General features: G+C 42.1%; 2 protein-coding genes and 1 non-coding gene across 8 annotated transcripts in view; 2 read left to right on the top strand and 1 right to left on the bottom strand.

Moving 5' to 3' along the window:
• The window catches only part of LOC126213377 (treponemal membrane protein B-like), a 41824-nt gene extending 25638 nt beyond the window's left edge, over nucleotides 1-16186 (top strand). Inside the window, exon 3 of the mRNA XM_049941083.1 lies at nucleotides 16154-16186. Coding sequence (XP_049797040.1) covers nucleotides 16154-16186 — 33 coding nt within the window. The remainder of the gene's footprint in view (nucleotides 1-16153) is intronic.
• The window catches only part of LOC126212891 (zinc finger protein 729-like), a 261153-nt gene that overhangs the window by 201298 nt on the left and 32704 nt on the right, over nucleotides 1-27151 (bottom strand). For 2 of the 6 annotated variants that reach the window (XM_049940399.1, XM_049940401.1), the window contains one exon: nucleotides 21862-21954. The exons of the other annotated variants lie outside the window; for them this stretch is intronic. The gene's annotated coding sequence lies outside the window, so the exon portion shown is untranslated. The remainder of the gene's footprint in view (nucleotides 1-21861; nucleotides 21955-27151) is intronic. 6 annotated transcript variants of the gene reach the window in all.
• Nucleotides 12160-12234, top strand: Trnas-uga (transfer RNA serine (anticodon UGA)). Its single transcript has one exon. It is a non-coding gene; the product is annotated as a tRNA-Ser (tRNA).

The following is a 27151-nucleotide window of genomic DNA, read 5'->3' on the forward strand; positions in this document are numbered from 1 at the left end:
CCTGCTGCACTTCCAACACTACATGTTGAGACAGCAGATGTCCACAGCATCAATATACTCCCTGTGTGCCTCATCCCACTTTCATTAACTGCAAAAAGCAGCAGTCCCCCAACTTGCCAGACTGCAAAGTACTCCAAAAGGAGCGGAAAAACAAGGAGTAGAAGACCCTGGGCCAGTTGACTTACCAAGAGGCTAAACATAAATTTGAACGATTACACCCCATTTTGTTGACGTTCACATATGCTGCGGCTACATTACCTTTGCCATCACAGGTACCTACTTTAGAAGCGAAGACCTCCCCAAACACAGGGGACATCGGTCCCCTCCCCCCCAGCTGGAGAAGCAACAGCCTCCTCCAGCTCCTCTTGTGTGGAAGAGGTCCCTTGGGACCCTCTCTCCTAAGGTCTCCACTAATGCCACAGTCGACACTCCAGTGGCTAAAAGAGTTAAAGCTACTGGACGAAGAGCTTCACAGTTTTCCTCCATTCCTGAAGCTACTTCAGAGAAGTCCTCCCAGCAAGCCCCTAAGAGAAGTGAGAGGGCAAACGAAGTCTAAGAAAAAGAACCCTCCGTTCGCCTCAACACCACCACTACCTATCAATTTCACATCTGCAGATGAGGTGGAGATCTCAGCATCTCCTGAGGACCTGGATCTCACTGACACCTCATCCACAATAGGAATGGATACAAACAATCAGTGGCAGCAGGTGACCCTGAGGCGTAACATGCCTTCTTACATGCTTCATGCCTTCTCAGCCTCATGATAATGTCATCCTCCAGTGGAACAGCCGCATTTTTTTCCACCACCTGGCCGAGCTACAACAACTGTTTAGCTTTACACCTGCTTTCTGCATTGCCCTCCACGAAACCCGGTTCCTGGCAATGCGGACCCCTGCCCTTCATGGTTATAGGGGATACGAGAAGAACCATAGCGACCATAACAGACTGTCAGGGGGTGTTTGTGTCTATGTCCTGAACTCAGTATGCAGTGAACCTGTGCCCCCTTCAAATTACCCTTGAAGCTGTGGCTATCAGGATAAGGATGACGCAGGAAATAACTGTCTGCAACGTGTATCTTCCTCCAGATGGTGCAGTACCCCTGAACACATAGGCTGCACCGATTCATCAACTCCCTACACCTTGCCTACTTTTGTGAGATTTTAACATCCATAACCCTTGGGGGGTGGCACTGTGCCTACTGGCTGAGGTAGAGCTGAAACTCGAACTCTGCCTCTTAAATACATGGGACCCACTCACACACACACACAAAAACACACACACAAAAAAACACACACACACACACACAAAAAAACACACACACACACACAAAAAAAACACACACACACACACAAAAAAACACACACACACACACACAAAAAACACACACACACACAAAAAAACACACACACACACACAAAAAAACACACACACACACAAAAAAAACACACACACACACACACACAAAAAACACACGCACACACACAAAAAACACACACACACACACACACAAAACACACAAACACACACACACAAAACACACAAACACACACAAAAAAAACACACACACAAAAAACACACACACACACACACAAAAAACACACACACACACACACAAACAAAACACACACACACACACACACACACACACACACACACAAACAAAAACACACACACAAACAAAAACACACACACAAACAAAAACACACACACAAACAAAAACACACACACAAACAAAAACACACACACAAACAAAAACACACACACAAACAAAAACACACACACACACACACACACACACACACACACACACACACAAAACACACACACAAAATAAAACACACACACACACACACACAAAAACAAACACCCACACACAAAAAAACCACACACACACACACACACACACACACACACAAACACAAAAAAAACACACACAATTTCAGTGTGGCTCATGGCACTTTGCGACTGATTTATCCCTCAGCATCCCAGGACTTCTCCCATCTGTCCACTGGAGAGTCCACGATGACTTGTGTGGTAGTAACCACCCAGAGTGACATCCTAGAATGCAGAAGGGGATCCACCATTCGAACGCAAGACAGGGCAGCTTGCCCTGAGTCACAAACAAGTTGCCTGCTCACTCTAGACATTGCCTTTTGTGAAGATGTGTCAGAGGTAGACATACAGCAGGTCTCCAACAATAAAGGTCACTCTGGCAAAGCCATCTGCACACAGTTTACCTTGATACAACACGTTCAGCAGATAGTGCGAGCTCTTATGCCAGTTGCTGTGCAGCACTAAGGTGGTCTGGTGTGACCTTACAGCTAAACACCAGTCCTCTCTTCTGAAGTCACACATGGTCGACCCTGCCCTGGACTTTGGCATACAGTTTCTGTCTATGAACTGTCACCACATCCAAGAAACAGAACAATTCACAGTAAGCCATCAGCCCACATCAATTTTTGAGTGTCCTGCTTCCTTTTTTTCTATGGCCCTCCACTGCTGAATCTGGTAGGCGTTTTCTCTGTGACAAACTGCACTGTTTGTAGCTGTGTACATGGCGATTGTGGATGTGGGACTACCCAACAAACACTACCTCATTTCATATGTGCCCTGTCATCATCGGCATACTTGTCAGTTGACCGGAATGCCATGTTCAATGAAGAACAAGATCGTACAGATGTCTGGTTGACAGTTTGTACAATTGTATCTTGAATTAAACACAGGAGGGGGAAGTAGTTATCTGTTGCTTTCATTTTGGATACCAGTGTAGTTTTGGCCATTTTGCATTCAGTCCTCAATTTGCATATGTAGTATTCTTCATTTTTCAGTTCCTTACTAGCAAGCTAATCATGAATGGCTCTTTTTGTTGGAGGAGGACCAAAATGACACTCAGCTGCTCTGTTTCCATGTTCTGCATATGCTGTTACCTTCAATTTATAGCCCACATCATATGAAACCTCGATTTTTTTTCCATTAGGAAAATACTAAAGAAAATACTCTTCTGTTACCAATAACACAAATCACTTTCAGTTCAAGTTAACTGGCACTGTAGACTGCAGTGATACATCATACGCTTGACAGTGTTCTAGGTTAGTGATGGCAGGGCAGGAGTGGGGCAGTGTTAACAAGCTCATGAAGCTCCACAACTCATGTTCGTCGCATCAGTGCACTTTTGCTGCCACATGAATCCAGTGTTGCCAGATAGCCTTAGGTTTCCCACAGCATTGAATATATGGCCTTTTTTAAGCCTGGCAGGAATTTTAAATCAAACATTGGACATTTTTACATTATTTTTGAGTATAAGACAGACCTGAATGCGGTAGGAAAGTTTTTTGAAGAAAAAAGTGTCGTACTCCATAAAATATGGTATACCTTTGTTCCCTCTAGAACATAAGGTCAAATTGATGATTGTTCCTTTTGAGTGAGACACTTTGGGTCTCAGTGAATTGCCCTGCTTTCCTAACCTCCTTGTATCTATTACTAACTCTTACCAGACGAAGTAACTAATAATTCCAACAGCTAGGTAAGTTCCTTGTACTTTTGAGGGCATGTATTGTCAGTACCAGAGATTTCACCTCCCAAAGTTAAGCAAAGGCCAGCCATTTTGTCTGACAATTTTGCAGTTTTGAGCCATTCCAATAGGTAAGCAAGAGAGTAAAATATAATTTTCTGAACCTTATCTTTGTTTTTGCATCATGGTTTAGCTGTAGTATCTATTTTCCTGTCTGAGGAGGAAAAATGTAAATCATTTCCCACGTCTATTTTTTGAAAGTTACAAGTAGAGGTTACAACAATATGAAGACTGTCTTAACATTACATACCTAATGTACTTATCAGTATGACACTTCCTGTGTGCTGATTTCAACTGCATAGACCATGTTACAAAATACATTGTGTTTGGCTAGAGTGTTAGAGGCATTTTATTTTTAAATTCATCATGTATGCTGCCAGATATGGAACTGAAAATACTGATTAAGCTGTGATATCCAAAGAAGAATTTATCTTCAAGGATTCTTACTACACAGAAAGTATGTTAGGAAGAAAATTTATATTTTTTGTTAGCTAAACATTTTTTCAAAAAAATATGCTGTAAAGCAAAGAATTTATGGGGAATTATTTTGTGGATGAAACAATAAAAGCTTCATTTCCTGAATAACTTACATAGTAATACATCTGTATATGAATTTGTTTATTGTCTGTTGATTTGTTTAGGGCACTCAACTACTAAGGTCATTAGCACCCAGTCACAAATGTTAGTGCACTAATAGCATATAAAAACGCAAGGGGCAGCAACAGAAAGTACGTACAAAGACACAGATAAACAAAATAAAAATTAGATCTTTTTGGACAAGTCCGTCAATGTAATAAAACTAAGGACACTAGCAGCTGCTCGAGCGTCATCAGCTAGAAGTTCCTGTAAGATAGACGGCAGACCCAGGACAACACGAAAGTGAATAAAACGGGAACAGGACAATAAAACATGGTGCACCGTCAATGAATGACCACAGGGGCACTGCGGGGCGGGTTCACCGGACAACAGGTAGCGGTGCCTAAAACGGCAATGCCCAATCCGCAACCTGGCCAAACTGACCCCACCTCTCGCAGGGAAGGGCTTGAGGAGGTTGTCCAAGCCGTCGGGATCAGTTTGATGGCCCTGAGCTTATTTTCATAGAGAGAGGACCAAGCCTCATGCCACAATGATGAAACGTGCTGACAAAGAACCCCACTAACATCAGTTTGTGGGACACAAAAGAACACTGTCAGAGGCAAGAGGACAGCAGCCTTGGCTGCAGCATCAGCAGCTTCAGTCCTAGGCACACCAATATGGCCAGGAATCTGGAAAAAAGAAAGACACGAGCGCTGGTATCAGCTAGCAACTGGAGGGACTGTTTAATTCATTGCACGAGAGGGTGGTCCGAATATGGGCCATGGAGACACTGAATGGCGCTCAAAGAATCAGAGCAGATGGCATAGGGAGAATGACGATGGCGGCAGATATACTGAACAGCCTGATAGAGAGCAAAAAGCTCATCTGTAAAGCTTGAACACTGGTCAAGGAGCCGGTATTGAAAGATATAATCACCAATGACAAACGCACATTCGATGCCCGCAGTAGTCTTGGAGCCATCTGTGTAAATGACATTAGCGAGCCTCAAACGAAGTTGGACAAACCTCAAGCGGTATATTGAATCCGCAGTCCTTCTCCTTTGGAAGCGAGCTGAGTTCAAGGTGAATGCGAACCTGAGCCTGGAGCAAAGGTGGCGTTGGGCTCTCACCCACTCTAAAAGTTGTAGGGAGGGTAAAATCAAGTTGCTGAAGCAGGCGATGAAAGCGAACTCCAGGAGGTAATATGGCAGACACATACAGCCCTTATTGGCGGTTGAGAGAGCCTTCTAAGAAGAAGAAATATGTCGGGTGGTTGGCCATAAACGTCAGTCGGCAGGCATACTGACAAAGCAACATATAGTGCCAGTAGTTTAGCGGTAATTAGGCAGCTTCAGCATACAGCCTCTCAACAGGGCTGGTGTAGAATGCTCCAGTCGCCAGACATAGCCCCTGATGGTGGATAGAGTTTAGACGGCATGAGGTGGACGGCCGGGCAGAAGAGTAGACAAAGCTCCCGTAATCCAGCTTTGATCGGACAATGGACCAATGTAAGCAAAGCAAGACCATTCGATCTGCTCCCCATGACGTACCGCTGAGAACACTGAGGACATTTAGGGAACGGGTACAATGAGCAACCAAGTAAGAAACATGTGGAGATCAGCAAAGTTTCCTGTCAAATGCAAGCCTTAAAAATTTTGCTGTCTCAAAGAATGGGAGAGCAACTGGACCGAGATGTATGGATGGTGGAAGAAACTGTAACGCCAGAAGTTCATACAGACTGTTTTCTCACCAGAAAAACGGAAACCGTTAGCAACACTCCATGAATATAGACGGTCTAGACAACGCTGAAGACAGCGCTCATGAGACCTGTTCTCTGAGTGCTGCAGTAGATCGTAAAGTCGGCCACAAAAAGGGAGCCTGAAATGTCAGCTGGAAGGCAATTCATTATTGGATTGATCGCTATGGCAAAAAGGGCCACGCTCAAAACGGAACCCTGGGGCACCCCATTCTTCTAGCGAAAGGCATCTGACAAAACAGAACCCACATGTACCCTGAACATTCAATCCATTAAATATGGATTAATAAAAAGAGGGAGGCGACCACGAAGGCCCCAAGTGTGCATGGTGCGGAGAATGCCCGCCCTCCAACAGGTGTCTTAAGCCTTCTCCAAATTGAAGAACACAGACACCATCTGGTGCTTACGCAAAAAGTTGTTCATAATGAAGGTAAACAAAGTAATTAGGTGGTCACAAGCAGAGCGGCGCCTACGAAAGCCACATTAGAATTTGGTAACGAGGCATCGAGATTCAAGGAGCCAAACCAATTGAGAATTTACCATGTGCTCAATCACCTTGCAGACACAGCTGGTAAGGGAGATGGGGCAATAACTGGAAGGAAGGTGTTTGTCCTTTCCTGGTTTGGGTACGGGGACAACAATTGCTTCACGCCAGTGTGTGGGAACATGACCTTCAGTCCAGATGCAAATATAGGCGCGAAGAAGGAAGCCTTTACCTCCAGGAGAAAGGCTCTTCAGCATCCGAATATGGATACTATCAGGCCCCGGAGCAGAGGATCAGTACCAGGCGAGTGCACTTTCGAGTTCCCAGACAGTGAAGGTGGCATTGTAACTTTCACGATTCAAAGACTAGAAAGAAGGTGGCCGTACCTCCTCTGCTTGTTTTCGGGGGAGGAAGGCAGGGTGGTAATGGGCAGAGCTCGAAACCTCCACGAAAAAGCGGCCGAAGACATTTGAGACATCCTCAGGATCCACAGGGACTTCATTCCCTACAGTCAGGGCAGAAATCGGGGAGTGGACCTTGGTGCCAGATAGCCTGCGCAGGCCACCCCAAACAACTGAAGGAGTAAAACTGTTGAAAACTTTTGAATGAGCTGGTGAAAGCCACCTAGCAAGCCTTTTTGCTTTCTTTGATAACACAACGACATTGTGCACGGAGTCGTTTGTAACTGATACAGTTCACCATTGCAGGGTGGCGTTGGAAGGTGTGTAAAGCACTTCGCCGAGCACAAATAGTGTCGTTGAATGCTGTAGTCCACCAGGGGACTGGTACTCGACATGGAGAAGAGGAAGTATGAGGGATGGAATGTTCAGCAGCAATGAGAGTAACGTCCGTGAGGTATGCGACCTGACTATCGCAGCTGGATAATTTTTGATGATGGAAGATTGCCAGGAATGTGAAAAGCCCCAGTCAGCTTTGGAGATGTTCCAGCTAGTGGAACATTGAGAAGGGATGTGATGCAGAAGATGGATTATGCAGGGGAAAAGGTCACTCGAGTATGGGTCAGAAAGAGCATACCAGTCGAACTGACATGCAAGTTCGATAGTGGATATTGAGAGGTTCAAGTGGGAATAGGTATATGTTCCACCCAAAAGGAAGGTAGATGCACCGGTATTTAAGCAGATTAGATTGAGGTGGTTGAAAAGGTCTGCCAAGAGGCAGCCTCTTGGGCAGTATGCTGGAGAGCCCCAAAGGGGATGGTGGACATTAAAGTCTCCAATCAACAAAAATGGTGTAGGAAGTGGAGCAATTAGTTGCATAATGTCTACCCCAGTAAAGGCAGACGATGATTGAGTGTAAACAGTACAAATGGAAAATGTGAAAGTGGGGAGAGTAATTCGGATGGTAACTGCCTGCAGATCGGTGTGCAATGTGATTGGATCATAGTAGACACCATCCCGAACCAGCAATATGACCCCTCCATGAACCGGAATACCTGCCACAGGGGGTAGGTCAAAACACACGGAGGTATAGTGTGCCAGATCAATACGATAACATGGGCATAACTTCGTTTCTTGGAGACCTACGACAAGCGGGCAGTGCATTCCAAGGAGCAATTTTAGTTCCTCTTGGTTGGACCGAATGCCGTGAATATTCCATTGAAGAAATGCCATTATGAAAACTAAAAGAAAGAAAAGAAACAAGAAAAGGTCACCTCGATGGCTGCTGAGGGCCTAGCTTCGAGGGAGCAGTGCTGCTGCAATCGATAGGTGGTGAGTCATGGGCCATCAACTCAACAGTTGCATCTGCCACCTTCCTGAGCTGGTCAGGAGGGGCAGCTGCCTCCGCCAGTGAAAGGCCAGATGATCGGCTACCAGCAGTGCGGCCTGGTGAAACTGAAGACGGCCAGCGACGGCAACCGCTGGGTGGCGCAGTAGAAGAAATGCGCCTCGGCAGAGATGGAGAACTCTTTTCTATGAGCCATCTTTGAAGAATTACGTTTTGTTGAAAGAACAGTTGAGGCTGTGAAGTTTGTATACGCAAGAAATCTTCGCGTGTCGGTTCTTTTTTGAAGGTCCGAGCATCTAATTTAGAGGTCCTTGTCTTAGCAGTAGCAGATGATGATGTTTGAGCTTTAAGGTTGGCGGAAGGAGGAGGAGATGTACATTGGGCGATCTTAGCAGTGGCCGATCTGACGACCGAATCGCTACATGTTAGATCGCGTGTGTGTAGCTACCTCCCCGGTAGGCCGAGGAGAGGTGCGAACAGTACTGTATTTACCTGCCAGAAGCACAGTGGGCTTTCTGCTATTGAATAAGTTGTGAGCAGCCGAGGTTGACACCTTCTCTTTCACTCGAATTTCCTGTATACTTTTCTCATCTTTGTAGACAGGGCAGTCGCAAGAGGAGGCAGCATGGTCGCCCATACAGTTAATGCAATGAGGGGATGGAGGTGGACAGTCACCCTCATGGGCAACCCTGCCACATGTAACGCATTTAGCCACACTTTAAGAAGACTGCCGTGTATGGTTAAACCGCTGACATTGGTAACACCTTGTAGGGCTGGGTACATACGGCCGAACAGAAATGATCTCATAACTCGCTTTAATTCGTGGAGGCAATTGCACATTGTCGAATGTCAGGAATATGGTTCGGGTCGGTATGAGGTCCTTGTTGACCCTTTTCATGACCCGATGGACAGCCGTCACTCCCTGATCAGAGAGGCAAGAAAGCATCTCCTCATCAGTTAGTCCGTCAAGTGACCTGGTATACACCACACCACGCGACAAATTCAAGGTGTCGACGGGCCTCCACCTGTACAGGAAATGTGTGTAAGAGTGGCTCAAAGTAATTTTTGGGCCTGGAAGGCACTCTCTGACTCCAACGGCAAGGTACTGTTGCACAACCGAGTACAAGATTTCACTGGTCCTGCAATTGCATCTACATTCTTCTGAATGATGAAAGGGTTGACTGTTGAGAAATTGTGACATATCTTGTGACGACAAGAAACTTCGGTGCTGGTGGTAGGATTTTCGGAACAGGAGTTTCATCTAGCTTTCTTTTTTGGGCAGAAGACAGGGAAGAAGAAGAAGAAGAAGAAGAAGAAGAAGAGAAATCCATTGCACATGAATCCCCCATGATTGCCAGCATCTCCGATGGTGCGCTCCTTCCCTGTGGGGGCACTCTAAAAGAGGGCACTCCTGCCTTAGGTGATTGTTCATACCACAGGTCACACCTCCCGAGAAACGGAAAGAGGGACCAATTGGCACGTTCGGAAGGTAACAGCTCAGGCTATCAACCCTCGCTGTGCCTGGCCTTTACAGGGGGTACGTGTGTGCCTGACTTGTCTGCCCAGGGCGGGGAATTACGCGTTACCCCATCACCGGCTATGTGTGCGAACGCTTGGGTCGGCCTTCAGACACGCACAGGGTGGAAAGAGAGAGAGGGATAGGGGGATAGAAGAAAGAATCTCAAATGCCGAAGTGGAGAATATGACACGGAAAAGAAGACAAGGAGAATAGGGCAAGGAGAAAGAGGCAGAGAGAGAATTAAGGGAATGAAAGCAAGGAGAAGAGTGAACGCAGGGAAAGACCAATAGAGCAAGAAAGCGTGAGGATGGAGAAACACACAGGAAACAGGATCCTGGAGTTTTCAAACGTCTGTCTCCGGACGAAGGCTCGATACATTACTCCCAAGAAGAGGGAGTGTGAAGGGGAGGAAAGGGGGAGGGAAGGATTGGGGATGAGGAGGGATGAGGAAGGGGGGTAGGGCAGCCCGGAAAGAAAGGAGAACTGCACTAGCTCGGAGCCCCATGCTTGCCATGCACGTATCCACAAAAGAGTTGTGGGCCCCCTGTGGGATCTGTATATGAAGACTGGTGCATTGTTACACACTATTAATACTAAATTTCTGTTAAAGATAATGGATAGTAAATTTGAGAGAGTGAAAGGGTAGCTACATCCAGACAGCCCAACTCGGAAATATGCAGTAACTAACAAATTAATTGTTCCAGTGCAACAACTTCCATAATGTTTAAGCAAACATTAACACCACAAACTGAATAACTAGGTTTCATAAAAAGAGAAGCAAACAGTTGAATTTTTTTACAACAGATATGACAATCTGTCAAGCAGGTGACAGATAGGGTACTAAATTATCTAAAGATCCTGAAACTAAAATGCACAGAGTTTTGCAAAAACACAACATAGTATTTTCGGCTCAGGGAGCTTATAAGCAATTTTAGGCAGACAGAGAACTGGGGCAAATAAAAATTACTTCCATTCGTTACAAATTTGTTTGTTTTGAATACACCTGTATTTATGTATGTATGTAGGTATCATGCCAACTCTATCTGGTGAATGCACCGAAAAGAGCATTTTTTCTTGAGGTAAGGAGTTACCGGAACATGTGGTCTACTGTTAATTGATGTGTACTACGAACTCATGTATAAAGTGTAAAAACTGTAACTTCTAAACTTCACTCCACATTAAATAATGAAGTTGACTGACAAAGTAGTAAAATGGAAAAATGGATTGATGTTGACAGGCAACTAAAATATACAGACGTTAATGGTACCATTGCTGATGTGTCAGAAATTGATAAGCAAATTTTATATTTAATATTTCCCTGCTTCATTAAACACTCACAATCTGCTGAATTGGGGATATGTGCAAAATGGATCTCTCAAATCTGGAGATCTACAAACCGACTTCGTAGAAAATTTTTCACTGTTTAATGAAGACAAAAGTGTTCATTCATCACATGAACAAGAACAGGCTTTGCCTGGATGCTGCAGAAACATTTTATCATGCCATCATGGCTAATGAGATCTAACACATGAAACAGTGTGTTACTGTGTTCTTATACAAATTAAAGGTGATGTAAAGAAGAAAATGTCATATCTCAAAAAAGTAGACAATTTGTTGAGATGGCTATACTTTATTAGAAAACAAGTACATTATCCAATTTCTGTTTGAAAGTATTTGAAGTGGAAATGGATTGTTATTCTTTGCTGCATGACGTGGTAAAGTTGTCATGGATGCTATTGGTGGTACAATGAGAGGGGTGTGGAAGCAGATGAAACACAGAAAATGGTATGTTGGCTGAGATACAGATTTTTATAAATGTGCACAAACTCAGATTCAAGTGAAAACCATGTTTTATGGTGCTGGAAGATGGTTTATGGACAAATGAGTGAGCACAACTTACATTCATGTCAAACTTTTTGCTCATATTCGAAACTATTATTTTTTACCGTAAGGTATCATAATATTGTTGTCACAACAACCCTGAAGCTTGAAAAAACCAAAAATCTTCTCGTAACTAAGGATGCAACCCATCGAAGATGTGCTGGGTATTCAGAGGTGTAAAATAATTCTTGTAGGGATCAAATGCTGCAGATGAAGACCATTGCAACAGATGCTGGCAAGGGTGTGCATGTTTATCTGATAAATCCTGGATTGAAACTTCCTGGCAGATTAAAACTGTGTGCCCTACCGAGACTCGAACTCGGGACCTTTGCCTTTCGCGGGCAAGTGCTCTACCAACTGAGCTACCGAAGCACGACTCACGCCCGGCCCTCACAGCTTTACTTCTGCCAGTATTACGTCTCCTACCTTCCAAACTTTACAGAAGCTCTCCTGCGAACCTTGCAGAACTAGGACTCCTGAAAGAAAGGATATTGCGGAGACATGGCTTAGCCACAGCCTTTCCGGACTGCTAGTTCTGCAAGGTTCGCAGGAGAGCTTCTGTAAAGTTTGGAAGGTAGGAGACGAGATACTGGCAGAAGTAAAGCTGTGAGGGCCGGGCGTGAGTCGTGCTTCGGTAGCTCAGTTGGTAGAGCACTTGCCCGTGAAAGGCAAAGGTCCCGAGTTCGAGTCTCGGTCGGGCACACAGTTTTAATCTGCCAGGAAGTTTCATATCAGCGCACACTCCGCTGCAGAGTGAAAATCTCATTCTGGAAAAATCCTGGATTGTCTGGCACTATAGAAATTTTAAATGAGAAAGGTATAAAACAATTTCTATGGCATCTCTGAAAATGCAGAAGCTATGGTAATGTTTTTGAAACCCATTCCAAAGGCTACAATTTATTCACACAATACAAAAGGGACAGCACTTTTTGTTAAAACTGAACAAATTTGAACATTAATAAATTAACGAAAGATTATTTAAAAAGCAACAGATTTTACTTATGTCTTTAGAATCGGGACCTACGACTGTGTTGCAAGATGAATCTTGCTTTTTTTATACGAAAATGTAACGTAACGAAAAATTGAGACCTACGTATTTAAATCTTATGATTTACGTATAGTTTTAGTTTGTTGGAGTATCAAAAACTGCATTATGAATGACACTATTTTTGTGAGTTTTGTATAGAATCTGTGGTGTCCCAAATGCAATTAGTTTTTGACTTATCTTCAAGATTTCAAGTTTTTGATACAATTATTGGACGCCTAATATAACACAGTCCTTATGTATTTGTATCTTGCAGGAAGGATGCAATTCAAATAATTTCTGATTTAAACACAATTTTAAAAAATTGTTTCAGGTGCTATCTTTAATTGCACACAGCCAACTGTGTTAACGCATTATCGATCATTTTGAAAAGGAAATGTTACTATAAAAATTAATGTAACTCACTTTTCATACGTGTGATTGCCCAAGAGGAAAGTTGGATTCACTCTTTCCTCAGCTGAATTGTATTTTTGATTCAACTGACCTTTAAAGAGTAAGTATACTGTTGTATTCCATTAAAAAATAATTTTATCTCTGTCCACTACAACTACCACGCCTACTGATCATGCAACAAATTCAAATTATTTCCAATATCAATTGGTGGATATTTAGTGCTTCACTCATTTCTACAATGAAGTAAACAAATTTATTAACTAATTTACAGGTTCTGTCACTTCTTCATTGCATTTTCTTCATACGGAATTACTTTTAGAAGCTATGCTCATTTTTTGATAATATTTCAATGCACCCTTTGGGTTATTCATTAAAATTACTTAAACCGATACCTCAGAACAAGAGTAATTAGCTTTAATGTTGGATAACTGTCGCAACGCAGCTGATCCACACAGTACTCCAACATTCTGAGAAACAATGGTGCACAGATTGCATTAACCTCTCAACAGAGCCACATTATTTTAAGACAAGAAATTAAGAATGTTCTGACATTTACTCAGCCATAACCTCAATTGGGGATCAGAATTATTTTGAGAAAATAGTAAATTTCTTATAAACTAGACAACTAAAGACAATGTAATTAATCACTGAAGACTCAGCACACATTCACCAAGTTAACTGTGTTGTAAAAGATATGTACAATACCAATCTGTGATAGCAACATCTGAAATCAGACATTGGGCTTAACAGACCAAGTATTATTTTGAACATTTTACATACTGGTTAGACAGAGATGAAAGAAATAACAGTTTACCAGTAAAAGGAAAAAAAAAAACGTTAGGCATATGTACCCATCTGCAGTAAGTATTTGTTTGGTATATGGTTCATGGCATTTTTCTATAAGTTTAAGTGGATAACAGATACAAATAAGAGAATCAATTAAATGTTCTCCTTCACTATTTACAGCAGTCTCCCAGCTGGGATGACTCATTCTGTAACTGTAGAAGTCACGTGGTTTTAAGGCGAAGAACTCAGTGAGCACGGTTCAGAGCGCATTTTCATCTGAAAAGGGAGTTCCTTGAAGGTTGTTCAATAGATCACAGAAAAGGAGAAAATCTGAGGGTGCAGGATCGGTTGAATAAGGTGAGTGTGAAATTACTTCAAAACCCAACTCCTATGTACCATTTTTTGGTCAGTCTAACAGATGGCGGGCAGGTGTTATCCTGGAATAGTCTTCCTGGTTGTTGTTCATGTACTGCATCTGCAACACATCTCAGTTGTTGACAGTAAATGTCAGCAGTAATCAGTGGTTACATCTCAAGGACGCAATTCATAGTAAACCACACAGGTTGTACAACACTATCTTTTGTGGATGCTTTTTGTTGTTGCTTTCTTTGGGCTCAACCATTCCTTTCTTTTCCTTATTTTAGTACAAAGCCACCACTTCTGATCACCATAATGATATATGGCAAGAATGATTAGTGTTGTTCACAAGCAACTGATGGCAGGCAAGCAAGGATGCACATATGGCCATCCATTTTTGTGATTTTGGTTTAGTGCATGTAGTATCTGTACACCCTATTTTTGAGCCTTCTCCACTGCACGTGAATGTCAGAAGGTCCTGAAATGATCACAGTTCATCGAATTTGCCAGTTCTCAAGTACAATAACAATGATCATTGTGAATTAATATATTTAAATGATCATCAAACCTTGAAGGTAAGTCACTAACGGGGAAAAAAATCCCCTTAGAATGAAAAAACCATTTTCTTGCCAAGCTCTGTCCAGTGGCATTAAACATGAACAGGGCACAAATGCTTCTGGCTGCCTCCAATTTTGTTACCTCTCTATAGTGCCCAAACAGATGAATATATCAACAGTGCTATTTCTCCACTTGGCACTCCACTTTCTAGTGACCACAGTTCCACTCAGTATCTCCAAATGACAAAATGACAATATGTAAACTCAAACAGCAACAGTGAACTACAAATAAAAAATTACAATTTATAAATAAACCCTCAGCAACTGAAATACCAGCATGCAAAACGAAAGTGCTAAAAACTTATGCACCAGCCTAATATTTAGAAAAACTGAAAAAATATCAGGCCATGAAAACAATTTCTTAACAGTAGCCAAAAACACTAGGTAGAAAAAGTGACCATTGAAATTAGATCCATCAGACTCAGTCAGGAAGTGTATACTTCACCAGACATCAGTTTCATCAGATGAATGGTCAAATCACAAGAATCATTTAGTGACAGAAGCAGGAAATCATCTTTTGACGATTGTAGCAACCTAATAACTAAAATACTGTGATGACTTCACAGCATGACAAATATGCAGTACAAATGGAGAAAACTTATTGGCATCACATTGAAACCTTCATCTCCATTTACTCAGTAAACAACACTGTTATGGTGTTAAAAGAATTACAGTTACAAGAACTGAATCTTAGCTTAGCAACAAAAAACTGTGTCATAGTAATAAATGACACCTTGGGAGTAAAACTGATTACAAAATGGGGAAACAATTAATACGATGTCCCACAGGGTTCATCATTTGATGTATACTGAACTACATGAATGTTGTGCTAAAACCATTGGACGTGCCTCCAAAATCTGCAATGCTTGCTGATGACACGAGTACACTGATAACTGGCAAACACATTCATAATAGAAACAGCCAGGAGAATAATGGAACATGCTTGCAACTGGTGTACAGCAACAGAACCAAAATTCAAACTTTATACTTTCATAAACACACATCGTGCAGTTCCAAACAGATCCAAATGACACAGATACAAGGGAAAGACACTGGATGAGGATCCACGCGTTAAGTTCTTGGGCATTCGAATCGATAATAGATTAAGGAGGCACCAGCATGAGAATGAGTCAACCAAATAGCTCATACTTTTATGCCTTGCAATTAATGAATGTTCGTCCAGAGTGTCAACTTGCAGAAATGCTTCCTAGCATGCTTTCACTCAGTACTATCCAATGGGATAATCTTATAGGGCATGGCAGCTATGAACAAATTAGTATTTATCCAACACAATCTTGTAGTAGGAATGTGATATGAACACCTTGCATAAACCTCTTCACTGACCTAGGGAATCTTGTACCTTCATGTCACTACATAACTCTTGGTTTTTACATTAAGTAACTAATATTTTATTTATTTCTAGTTGGCTGTGCCAGAAGATAATTCAAAAAAGTGAAAAATCCAAAAGAAGCCATCGTAATTGCCTCTAGGTGAGTAACGCTGAGGGAATCGACAAGTTTACCAATTTGTTGACCCCATTTCAATATGAAATCCAAGCAGACACCAAGGAACTGTATGCATTATGTTTCACTTAAGAGTATGGCCAATAATGTCTAGTAATTCCAGTAGCAGGTCATTTCTGATTACTTTACATCTTATAAAATGAGTCTTCAAGGGATAAGACTTGAACTGGTGGCTGCAACATTAATAAGGGTAATGTGCTGTGCAATATGGGACAAGAAGTTTGTTGGTAGTGATCACGATTTATTATTCAACTTATGTAATGTGATTAACAGTTTAGTGATATCATCACTGAATTGAATCTGAGGAAAAGGGAGTTCTGTAACAAACTGAAGTAAGTTGACATTATAAGAAAACACACAAATGGACCCAAAACAGAAGAGATGGAAAATTATCGGAAACAATTTTTCATACGGTGCACCACTGCACATTGGAACCTGCACGAAAGAGCACTTCTTAACAGTAATCTGCCTGAGGTATTGATCAGCTATAATGGGCTGCCGACCTAACCTTGAAATTTGCTTCATCTCACAGTATGATATCGTTTTTTTATTGGTGGGAGTTTGTGGAAGGCTCCACCTATGTGCTTCCTCTTCCAACAACTTTGAACTATGATGCTACATGGCAATAGCAGTGAGTTTCCTAAACTGAGATGCTTGTAAATGCATGGGTCAAGTCTGAAGAAGTTGAAAAGAATTGATATTTGTGATCAGTAAATGATGAATCTGATCCTAAACAAAGCTGTGAGAAGCACATTAATGTTGTATGTGCAGACACAAATTGTACACAATGGGAAAATCTTATAGTTCCTTTGTAAATAAAGGCTTTTCAGGAACGTATAGAAGTAAAAATCTGACCCCAATTCTATATATTTATGACAAAGTTATAGTCCTGTGAAATCTGATGATTTTGATCACCCTGAGGAATTGATCATACAGGTATAACTTCTTTCAGTAAAATATGATAACCTTAATTTGTCTTGATGGGTTGCATTTATTATTGAATGTTTCAGAATTTTTGTCATTAAATTTGCTTTCAACACTGTACCTCTTCTGTGGCTAGAGATGGGGTGTTAATCATATCCATTTGTTCACACTTCGATTTACACATTGCATTCTATAAATGATGTGGATGGATGTGGGATGAGCCAGGGTGCAGATCTGAAGGCAGAAGCTCCCACAGGAATACTGACAACCAGCTGCTAGTGACTAGTGCTAATCTACTCACACTGCTAATTATGGGAACTGCTAATAGATTATTTTGTATGTATGCATGTACGTGCGTACGTACATGTACATTTACTACTAAAATATCACTGTTACTCCTACTACATTAGTCAGCTACTTACTTTACCTAGTATCTACATATACATCGATACACCGCTATCCACCGAATGGCGCGTGGCAAAGGGTACCCCATAACCCTGATGGTCATTTCCTTTCCCATTCCACTTGCAAATATGAGGGAAAAAGACTATGTGCCTCCATATCAGCCCTGATTTCACGAATTTTATCTTTGTAGTCCTTATGTGCAATGTATGTTGGAAACAACAAAATCGATCAGCAGTCAGCTTCAAATGGCAGTTCTCTAAATTTTCTGAATAGCATTCCTCGAAAGAACGTCACCCTCTGTCTGGGAATTCTCATTTGAGTTTCTGAGGCATCTCTGTAACACTTGTGTGTTGTTTGAACCTACCAGTAACAGATGCAGCAGCCTGCCATTGAATTGCTTCTCCAACAAAGTATTACATTGCTATCTTGCTAGCTTGCTCTTGCTAACACAGAATCTTGTTGGCCAGTATCAAAAGGGTCAGCCCTATTTTTCAGCATCATTATTAAGCCCTAGCATTTTATGCTACTGAGACCACAAAGACTGCATGTCACTCTTGCTGACAGAGCTAATATGTTCACTGCACAGCTGCATGTGCTACTCAGGATCACTGTTATGGTCACACATCCCATTCATAGACTTGCTCATGTGTCCACCACTATTTAAGTGAAGTTACGTATTTCAGTGCCAACCACATGACATGGTTTTCCAGAACACACAACCAGCAACACACTGTTCTGCACACTTGCTGTGGGAGCAGCACTCCATGCAGTGGACATTATCCCTGAACCTCTGGCCCTTGTGCCATGGAGGCATCTTGTATCTTTATGATTAGTGGTCACTAACTACAATCCAGCCACTTTTCCAACTACAGCTATGCTCTAGAACACCCTACAGTTTCATTCCATGTAGGCTTTCACGGCCGGCGTCTATGGAGATTAGTGCAGAAGTGTCTTCCAATAGGCAGAAGGAGAAGTTTGATCGTCTACAAGAGGGTCGACAGGAAGCACCGATTCCAAACAATTCCCAAATGGTTATTAATTTATCAGAAAAAGAATTGTCTAAGGAAGATCTTTCTGTTCTGTCTAAAAGAGGGAATTTTGCAATAACTCCATCCAAGATTCCTATGGAGGACATTATTGCTAATATAGAGGCAGGAATTCGTCAGTTACCATCATATTCTGCTGACGAAATTAGAATGGAAACCTCCAGGATATTACACAAAGCTAAGCCACCCAGTAGCAATCTGTCTCAAGGGGAAAGGAAGGCATTGCGAGAGATCAATGCAGACAAGAATGTTATTATAGTTGCCGCTGACAAGGGAAATGTTACTGTTTTAATGAATACTGAGGATTATCACAAGAAGATCAGTGATCTCCTAGAACCCAGCACATACAAGAAGTTGAAAAAGGATTCCACAACGAATGTGCTGAATGCCACCAATCGTCTGATAAAACAGTCTTCCATTCCTACAGAAGTTAAAAAGTATCTTTGTAAAACGGAGGCTTATCCTCCGAGATTATATGGATTACCAAAGATACATAAACCTGATGTTCCTTTGAGACTAATAGTCAGCGCAATTGGAGCTCCTACCCAAGAACTAGCCAGACACCTTGCCTCTTTGTTACAACCTTACATAGGCAAAACTGAAAGTCATATTAAAAACTCTCTACATTTCATTGAGAAATTGAGGGAAATTTCTGTCGGTCCTAATGACATCCTTGTCAGTTTTGATATAGTGTCTTTGTTCACGATGGTTCCAGTTGATGAAGCTCTCTCCCATATAGCCGATATGTTCCCTACTGATGTAGTAGCCTTGTTCCAACACTGTCTATCCTCGACGTATTTTCAGTACAATGGCGAATTTTATGAACAGATCGATGGGGTAGCCATGGGAAGCCCCCTAAGTCCCGCAATTGCGAATTTATTCATGGAATATTTTGAACATCAAGCACTGCAGTCGGCCAAAAAAAGCCCCTCGAAGTGGTATCGGTATGTGGATGATACCTTTGTAATATGGAATCATGAGGAAGAAGACTTGAATGATTTCCTGGTATACTTAAATAGCATCAACCCAAAGATTAAATTTACTATGGAGAAGGAGAAGAATGGATAACTTAACTTCTTGGATGTATCAGTTATGAGACGGGCGGATGGGACACATACTGATCGCTACCTCCATAAGAACTCAAACCACCACCCTAGGCAAAAGAGGGGGGTCATAAAAACATTAGTGGATAGGGCCAATAATATTTGTGAACCAGGCTACTTACAAGAAGAACTAAATCATTTACAAATGGCCTTTGCAAAAAATGGTTATACGAAAAACGAGATTAACCGAGCACTTCACCCAAATAGAAAAATGTCTAAAAATAGGAGAGAGCAACAACCATCAGCTGGAAAAGTATTTCTTCCGTTCATCCATAATATCACGGATCGCATTGGGAAAGTACTAGCCAAGTTTCACGTAGAGACCATTTTCAGACCTACTAAGAAAATTAGTGAATGCCTAAGATCAACAAAAGATGCTCGTCACCCCCTAGCCACCCCAGGGGTATATCAAATTCCGTGCAGTTGTGGCAGGGTTTACATAGGAACTACAAAAAGAAGCATCAATACACGGTTGACGGAGCACAAAAGAAACTGTCGCTTGGGACATATCGACAAATTGGCAGTAGCGGAACATGTTTTTAAGGATGGAGATCACGAAATAAAATTTGGTGAAACAAGCATGCTAGCGAGGACGTCGCATTATTATACACGTATGTATAGAGAGGCAATTGAAATCCACAAACATCAATACAATTTTAATCGTAAAGAAGAAGGATTAAAATTGGATAAGATATGGCGGTCAACGTTGCATCAATCACGTGACAATCGATTGCCTGCAATCGAGAGAACAGACGATAGCCAGAGATAGCTGCACATCGACGCCACGTGACGTGCGGTGGCGCCCTCTACGATATCCATATAAGCGGCGGCCCCAGCTCCTAGCAGCCAGTCGTTGACTCACCTCCGAAGATGTTCTCCGTAGTTGAGAACGAAACGTCAGAGAGAAGAAGTTTTACAGATCGACCACGGCAACTTAGACCAGAAGTGTTTATTGATGAGGACCCTACAGTTTGTTCTTTTAGCCAAACTCCCCATATGCACATCCCTGACTTCTATGCATGACATTCTCATTTCTATGAAACCCTTCTTGTGGAACAACACTACTACTATTTCACTTACTGTACTGTCTACTTGTGATGCAAATGCATCCCTTTAATTAGTTTAAAATGGCATAATATGAGGCTCTGTGACATTAAGTCTTTGCCTGTTAGCTGTGAATCAGCTACACTCCTTTACATACTCCCCAACTTGTCCATAGCATGATAGTTTGGTTCCTTGACCTGTATGCTTGTTTGAAGAAGTCAACATTTCAGTGCATGAAGAATCCTTTATAACTGCGGGAAGTTTATGAACAATGAGATCAAGAGTGAGCCAGTACCAAAATTTCTGCAATTGTGTGTTGAATACTCCCAGTCTGTCCAATTTCATTCCTGTGACATGTTTATCAATGTGAGCATCTCTTTCCCTTAGGAAGGTCATAAAGCATATTTCAAAAATTAGTATTTCTTCTTTAGATCTGTCAGGACTCAAATGGTGAGGCCACACATTGCTTCATCTATGTACAATCATTCACCAAAGCCGTACACAGAGTTTTTCTACTATTGAAAATTTTGTAACTAATACAACAGGTACCACAGAAGCTGCCACAATATGTACAGGTTGTGGCCAAACTATTAGGGCTGATCTACAACACACCAATTTTATCTCTTTTTCAAAACACAAAAAATTTTTGAGGTAAGAATAACCATGATTCACATAAAAGATAAGAACAGCCAATGTTCTTTTGAATTGTATTTATCAGGAGTTACTGAGAGGAGGAATATTACTCTAACGACCTAGACTACTACAACCTACACTTCATCTAAATGTTAATGTTGTGACCATCACACACAGCCATTATACAGTATAGTTGATATCAACATGAACTATGGAAAACAGGATTATACTCACCACCAGTCCCTTTCCACTTCTATTTAAAGCAGTCAGCATTTAACAGGTGATATGAAAGTTAAGTGCAAGAGTATAAGAACACTCTAGAATTACGAACAGCAACAAGTTCCAGAAAACTTGACAATCTGTGACAATTCCACTGAATGCATCTTTTACTCTACACACTTAAAAGACTTATTACTTAACTACAAACAATACATCTGAGATGTGAATACTTACAATATTCTCAGTTACATTCATTTCCAAATTTAATTCGGGATCCTCCTTGATAAAATCAGTGGGCCAAGATATTCCCAATGGATCTTTAACAGTCTGAAAGAAGAAAACAATCTGAATTATAACTGCTTGCTAACTTCTGTGTGTATGACACAGCACTCAATATTCCTTTCTTATGACTATCATCCAACTTTGCAGTGATTTTTATCAATTGGGAAGAGTGAGTGTCTCAATGCATCCAAATCAGTTCTTATTCCACTGATTTTGTTATCAGCGATTGTGTAGTATTTATTTGGCATACTTTCACTTTCTATTCCTGTCACATAATCTACTCTGATTTCAGAGGCCCTATGGCCTGCTCTATAGGGTGGTCATACTCCCATATACAAACTTGATACGTGTGTGTGGCAACAATTAAAAAACTCAGATAATATAGAGATGAAAATAATCTAGCTGTAAACCCATAAACAGCACTTTTTGGTCATTTATCGAATGAATATGGCATTCCACACATTATCATCAAAATTAACCAAATTTAATGCTATTTACACAGCTTCTTTCTCTGTCACCATGTATTTTCAGTGCGTGCTCTTTAGGAAACAATGCAAATTTATCTCATGTGTACTGGAGGAAAATCATAATGAATTACATACACCCAATGCTGGGTTTCAGTAATGATGTAAATACTACAGTGAATAGTGACTGGGAACTCTACAATATACCCATCACATACCATAGTTCCCCATCATGTTACAGCACTGTGACACAGAGACATGTAACAAGATTAACAATTACTTCCAAGAGGAAGTCTTCCTTGCTCTGTTGACACCAAATACATACTTAAGGCATTCATTACATAGAACCATAATAAAAAAAATTAATGCAAGGGTAATGGTTCATAAAGATATGCTTGTAACAAATGCTGTTAAAATACTATTGGTAATAACCTACAAATGGCACATCTAACTAGAGTCAACTGGACAATCACAAACATTCTTGAAAATAGCTGGTATCATAGGTTACAATTTTACACTATCCATGATAATTTAGCTCTAATGCCCCATATTTGTGTCATGACATTCTTACAACACTTCCTCCACAATACAGTGCTTGTGTGAAAACTTACATTATGCTCAAACCCATCAGCATGTTGTTTCAGTTCGGGATCTTGCTTTACCCAAACACTAGGCCCTTCAGTCTTTTCCGTCTTTAATGTGTCAGAGAGAGAGACTGAGACTTTTAAACAGATCTTCTGTAGAAGCTGTTATGGCCATAACACTAATATATATAAACGAAAGCACTGGCACGTCGATAGACACACAAATATATATATATATAAAGAAAGATGATGAGACTTACCAAACAAAAGCGCTGGCAGGTCGATAGACACACAAACAAACACAAATATACACACAAAATTCAAGCTTTCGCAACAAACTGTTGCCTCATCAGGAAAGAGGGAAGGAGAGGGAAAGACGAAAGGATGTGGGTTTTAAGGGAGAGGGTAAGGAGGCATTCCAATCCCGGGAGCGGAAAGACTTACCTTAGGGGTGAAAAAAGGACGGGTATACACTCGCACACACACACATATCCATCCACACATATACAGACACAAGCAGACATATTTAAAGACCACTTTAAATATGTCTGCTTGTGTGTGTGTGTGTGTGTGTGTGTGTGTGTGTGTGTGTGTGTGCGCGCGCGCGAGAGCGAGTGTATACCCGTCCTTTTTTCCCCCTAAAGTAAGTCTTTCCGCTCCCGGGATTGGAATGACTCCTTACCCTCTCCCTTAAAACCAACATCCTTTCGTCTTTCCCTCTCCTTCCCTCTTTCCTGATGAGGCAACAGTTTGTTGCGAAAGCTTGAATTTTGTGTGTTTGTTTGTGTGTGTATCGACCTGCCAGTGCTTCGTTTGGTAAGTCACATCATCATTATATATATATATATAAATTAGAAACAGGCAGTGAGAAAATGTGGTGCCACAATTCAAATATTTGAAACCAAAGCTTTGTTTATTCTTGAAGGCAAGCACAACAGTGTGTGACTGACCCCAAAATATCAATCAAAATTATTTCTTACATACCAAGCAGCAACCAGCATAAACAGTAACCATACATATTACAAAAGTGGATGTGTTTTCCGTCACCTCTTAACCACTGGTTCAACTTCAATGAAGCCAGGTACACATATTACTATCTAGACTAAAATACTAAGAAAGTAAGAACCAACAACCTCCTATGGAGGTGGGCAGGATGATGTGACAGGAGGAAGGGAAGAACAACAGACAGAGAGGGAGGTGGCAGGAACAGATGGACAGAGAAGCTAGCAAGATGGACAGAGGCAGTTGGCTGATTGAAGGCACCAAACTACTAGATCTCTCCATCCCTACTTCCTCAAACAGGCAGGCAGGTCTACATGACTGTTGGTATGAGAGAGCCTACCACACACAATCCAGAGGAAGAAAACCCAAATGTCTATGAAAGGTCACAAACCAATATAAGGAACAAAAAGAAAAAAGGGAGACAGAGCACTAAAGGTAGGCAAGGTGCCCCATTTAGGGAGCAGCAAGAAGCACCACAGAGCAGGAGCAGAATGCAATGAGGGGACATACATCCCCAGGCCCGCCATTTACCAGAGGTACTTCACTCAGAAACTGCCTCGGAATGACTATCAATACAGACAGGGCAAGAGAAGTACAGAGACGAAAGATTAATGTGAGAGGAGGGAAGAAAAGTAAAAGAGCAGGTAGGCTGAGAACCAGGCTGGTCCACCAAGCCCAGATAGCAGCAGCCTGGTCTCAGCAGAAGAGGCAACAGAGTGTTCTGGTTCTGCCAACCCCTCAATGAGCTGATAAGGTTCAGTTGTCATCCCTTAAAAGAGAGCGACATAAGCCTTCTTCATGAAATAAACGTAGAACTAAGTCAGTCACTGAGGCATCATCTCTTAACACCTGGGGTAGTGAGTTAAGGAGTTTAAGATTCTGCCACAGGGTGGCTAGGTTGAACAGCACAGCAAAATGTAGACCACTGTTGAACGAGATTGATGACAGTGAGGTGGCACTGGAGGAGGTGGCCATGAGTCAACCAGATACAGCTGATGTGGAGCCACCAAACGATGGTAGAATGCTTGTGAGACGCTTGCTTGGAGGACCTCCATAGATTCGTAGTCTCCTTATCACTGGTTGTCTGAATTCACAGTGATTAATTCTGTAATTCAGGTTCCTAAAACTTGGGTGCAATGCCGACCAGAGGTTGTTTCCAGAATACTAATTACCAGAGCCAGTTTACTGGTAGCCCATATGGGCAAGCTGTCAGCAAGTTCATTCCCAGAGATCCCAACATGACCCAGAGTCCAAACAAATGTCACTAAGCATCCACATTGCTCAAGGGAATACTGGTTAGCAATGACTAAGGGATGCTGAGGGTAATACTGGTTGAAAGCTTTCAAACTGGTCAAGAGGCTGCTGCAGATGAAGGACCCACCAGTGGAGGGAAGAATATGCTCAAGAGCACAAGAGATGGCTACCAACACTACAGCTTCCAGCAAGGAAGGCAGTTCAGTATAACCCATGACAGTGTAAGCAAGCCCGTGATCAGCAACCATCAAGCAATCAGTATAGACTACTGCTGAACTCCAGGATGTACCAAGGATGGACAAAAATGGGTGGCAGAGGGCCTCAGGAGGGACCGTGTCTCTCGGACCTCATGATGGGTCAAGACAAAGCTGTGACCAATGGGTTCCCCACAGAGGTGTATGTGAGTGGGCCTAGAGGAGAGGTGGAGGAAGAAATAACTGGAGTTCAGAGGGGAGGGGCAGTGTGTGGACTGCGATCAAAATCCCTCACCCGGGTCACCATTGTGGAAGATGGGTTTCCGTGTTTGGAAAGAGGGAACGATAGTTTCGATACTGAGGAGAGTTGCAAACATAGGTAGCATAACTGAGAAGCTGTTGTTGGCACCTGATACACAATGAATGGACCCCAGCCTCCATGTGTTATCTGTCTACAGGACTACTTCAAAATGCTCTTGTTGCAAATCAAACCCCACAGTGGTGAATCAGATCCTGTATCCACAGTGATGACGATGATGATGCTGTGCCATATGCCAGACTCCCATAACAAATACAGGGTTTTATTATGGATCTGGAAGGCTGCAGAAGCGTAGTGCACTCTGCACCCCTGCTGGTGTTACTCAGGTGACAAAGCGTACTGAGGTGCAGCAAGCACTTTCACTTACACTGCAAAAGATTGGGAATTCATGTCAACTAAGAATCAAAGACCAGTCCTAAAAAGCAGTAAGTTCCTGCCACATTGAGTAGTTTGTCATCAACATAAGTTCTGGTTGTGGACAAACCATACAATGTTGACAGAAAAATGTAACCTGGGTCTTGGCAGCTGAATACCAAAAGCCACAGGTGAGTGCCCATGGCCACGTCTTTCGTATGGCGCCTTACAGTCTATATTCAGCCACATCCACACTAGAGGAGCAATAGTAAGAGGCAGAAATAGTCAGCATTCAAGGAGGGTGATACTGATGACCTCACAGCTGGAAGTGACCATTGATGGCTTGTAGAAAGACAAGGACACTCAGTACAGGGCTCTGTAGAACTCCATTCTCTTGTATATGGAAAGTGTTGTGGGAAGCACCATCTAGAACCCAGAACATACACTGTGACAGGAGGTTCTAGATGAAAATTGGGAGTGGATTCAACACACCCCACCTGTGTAAGGTAGCAAGGATATGGTGTCACCGCCTTGTGTCATACAGCTTTTGCAGGTTGAAGAAGACAGCTGTAATGAATTGACACTGGGTAAAAGCTGGTAGGCTGTCAGATTGCAGGCAAAACAGATTATCAGTAGTGGAACAGCTTTGGCAAAAATCACATGGGTATGCAGCCAGACGACCCTGAAACTCAGGTAGCCACACAGCCACCAGCTCACTGTGCATTCAAGCAATTTATGGAAAACGTTGGTCAAACTTACTGGGAGAACTGCCAATCTCTAGAGGTGCTAACCCAGTTTTAGCACTGTTACAATAATGCTTTTAATGGCTGTGATGGGAACTGGTCCTCGTTCCAGACCCAGTTACAGATGGCAATCCACTGATAGGTGCTTGATCATTTGGTTGTGGATGTGACCTCGCTCTGGAGCTGTATCAGGCCGGAGGGCTAGGACACTGATTAATTCCCATTCATTCAATGAATGGAGCTTCATACAGCTCCAGGTGGCATGTAGTAAAAGGTAATTGCCTTTGCTCCACCCATTGCTTGAGAACATGAGAGACAGGTTGATAAT

The sequence above is a fragment of the Schistocerca nitens genome, chromosome 11 (assembly GCF_023898315.1).
Source record: "Schistocerca nitens isolate TAMUIC-IGC-003100 chromosome 11, iqSchNite1.1, whole genome shotgun sequence".
Taxonomy (NCBI): domain Eukaryota; kingdom Metazoa; phylum Arthropoda; class Insecta; order Orthoptera; family Acrididae; genus Schistocerca; species Schistocerca nitens.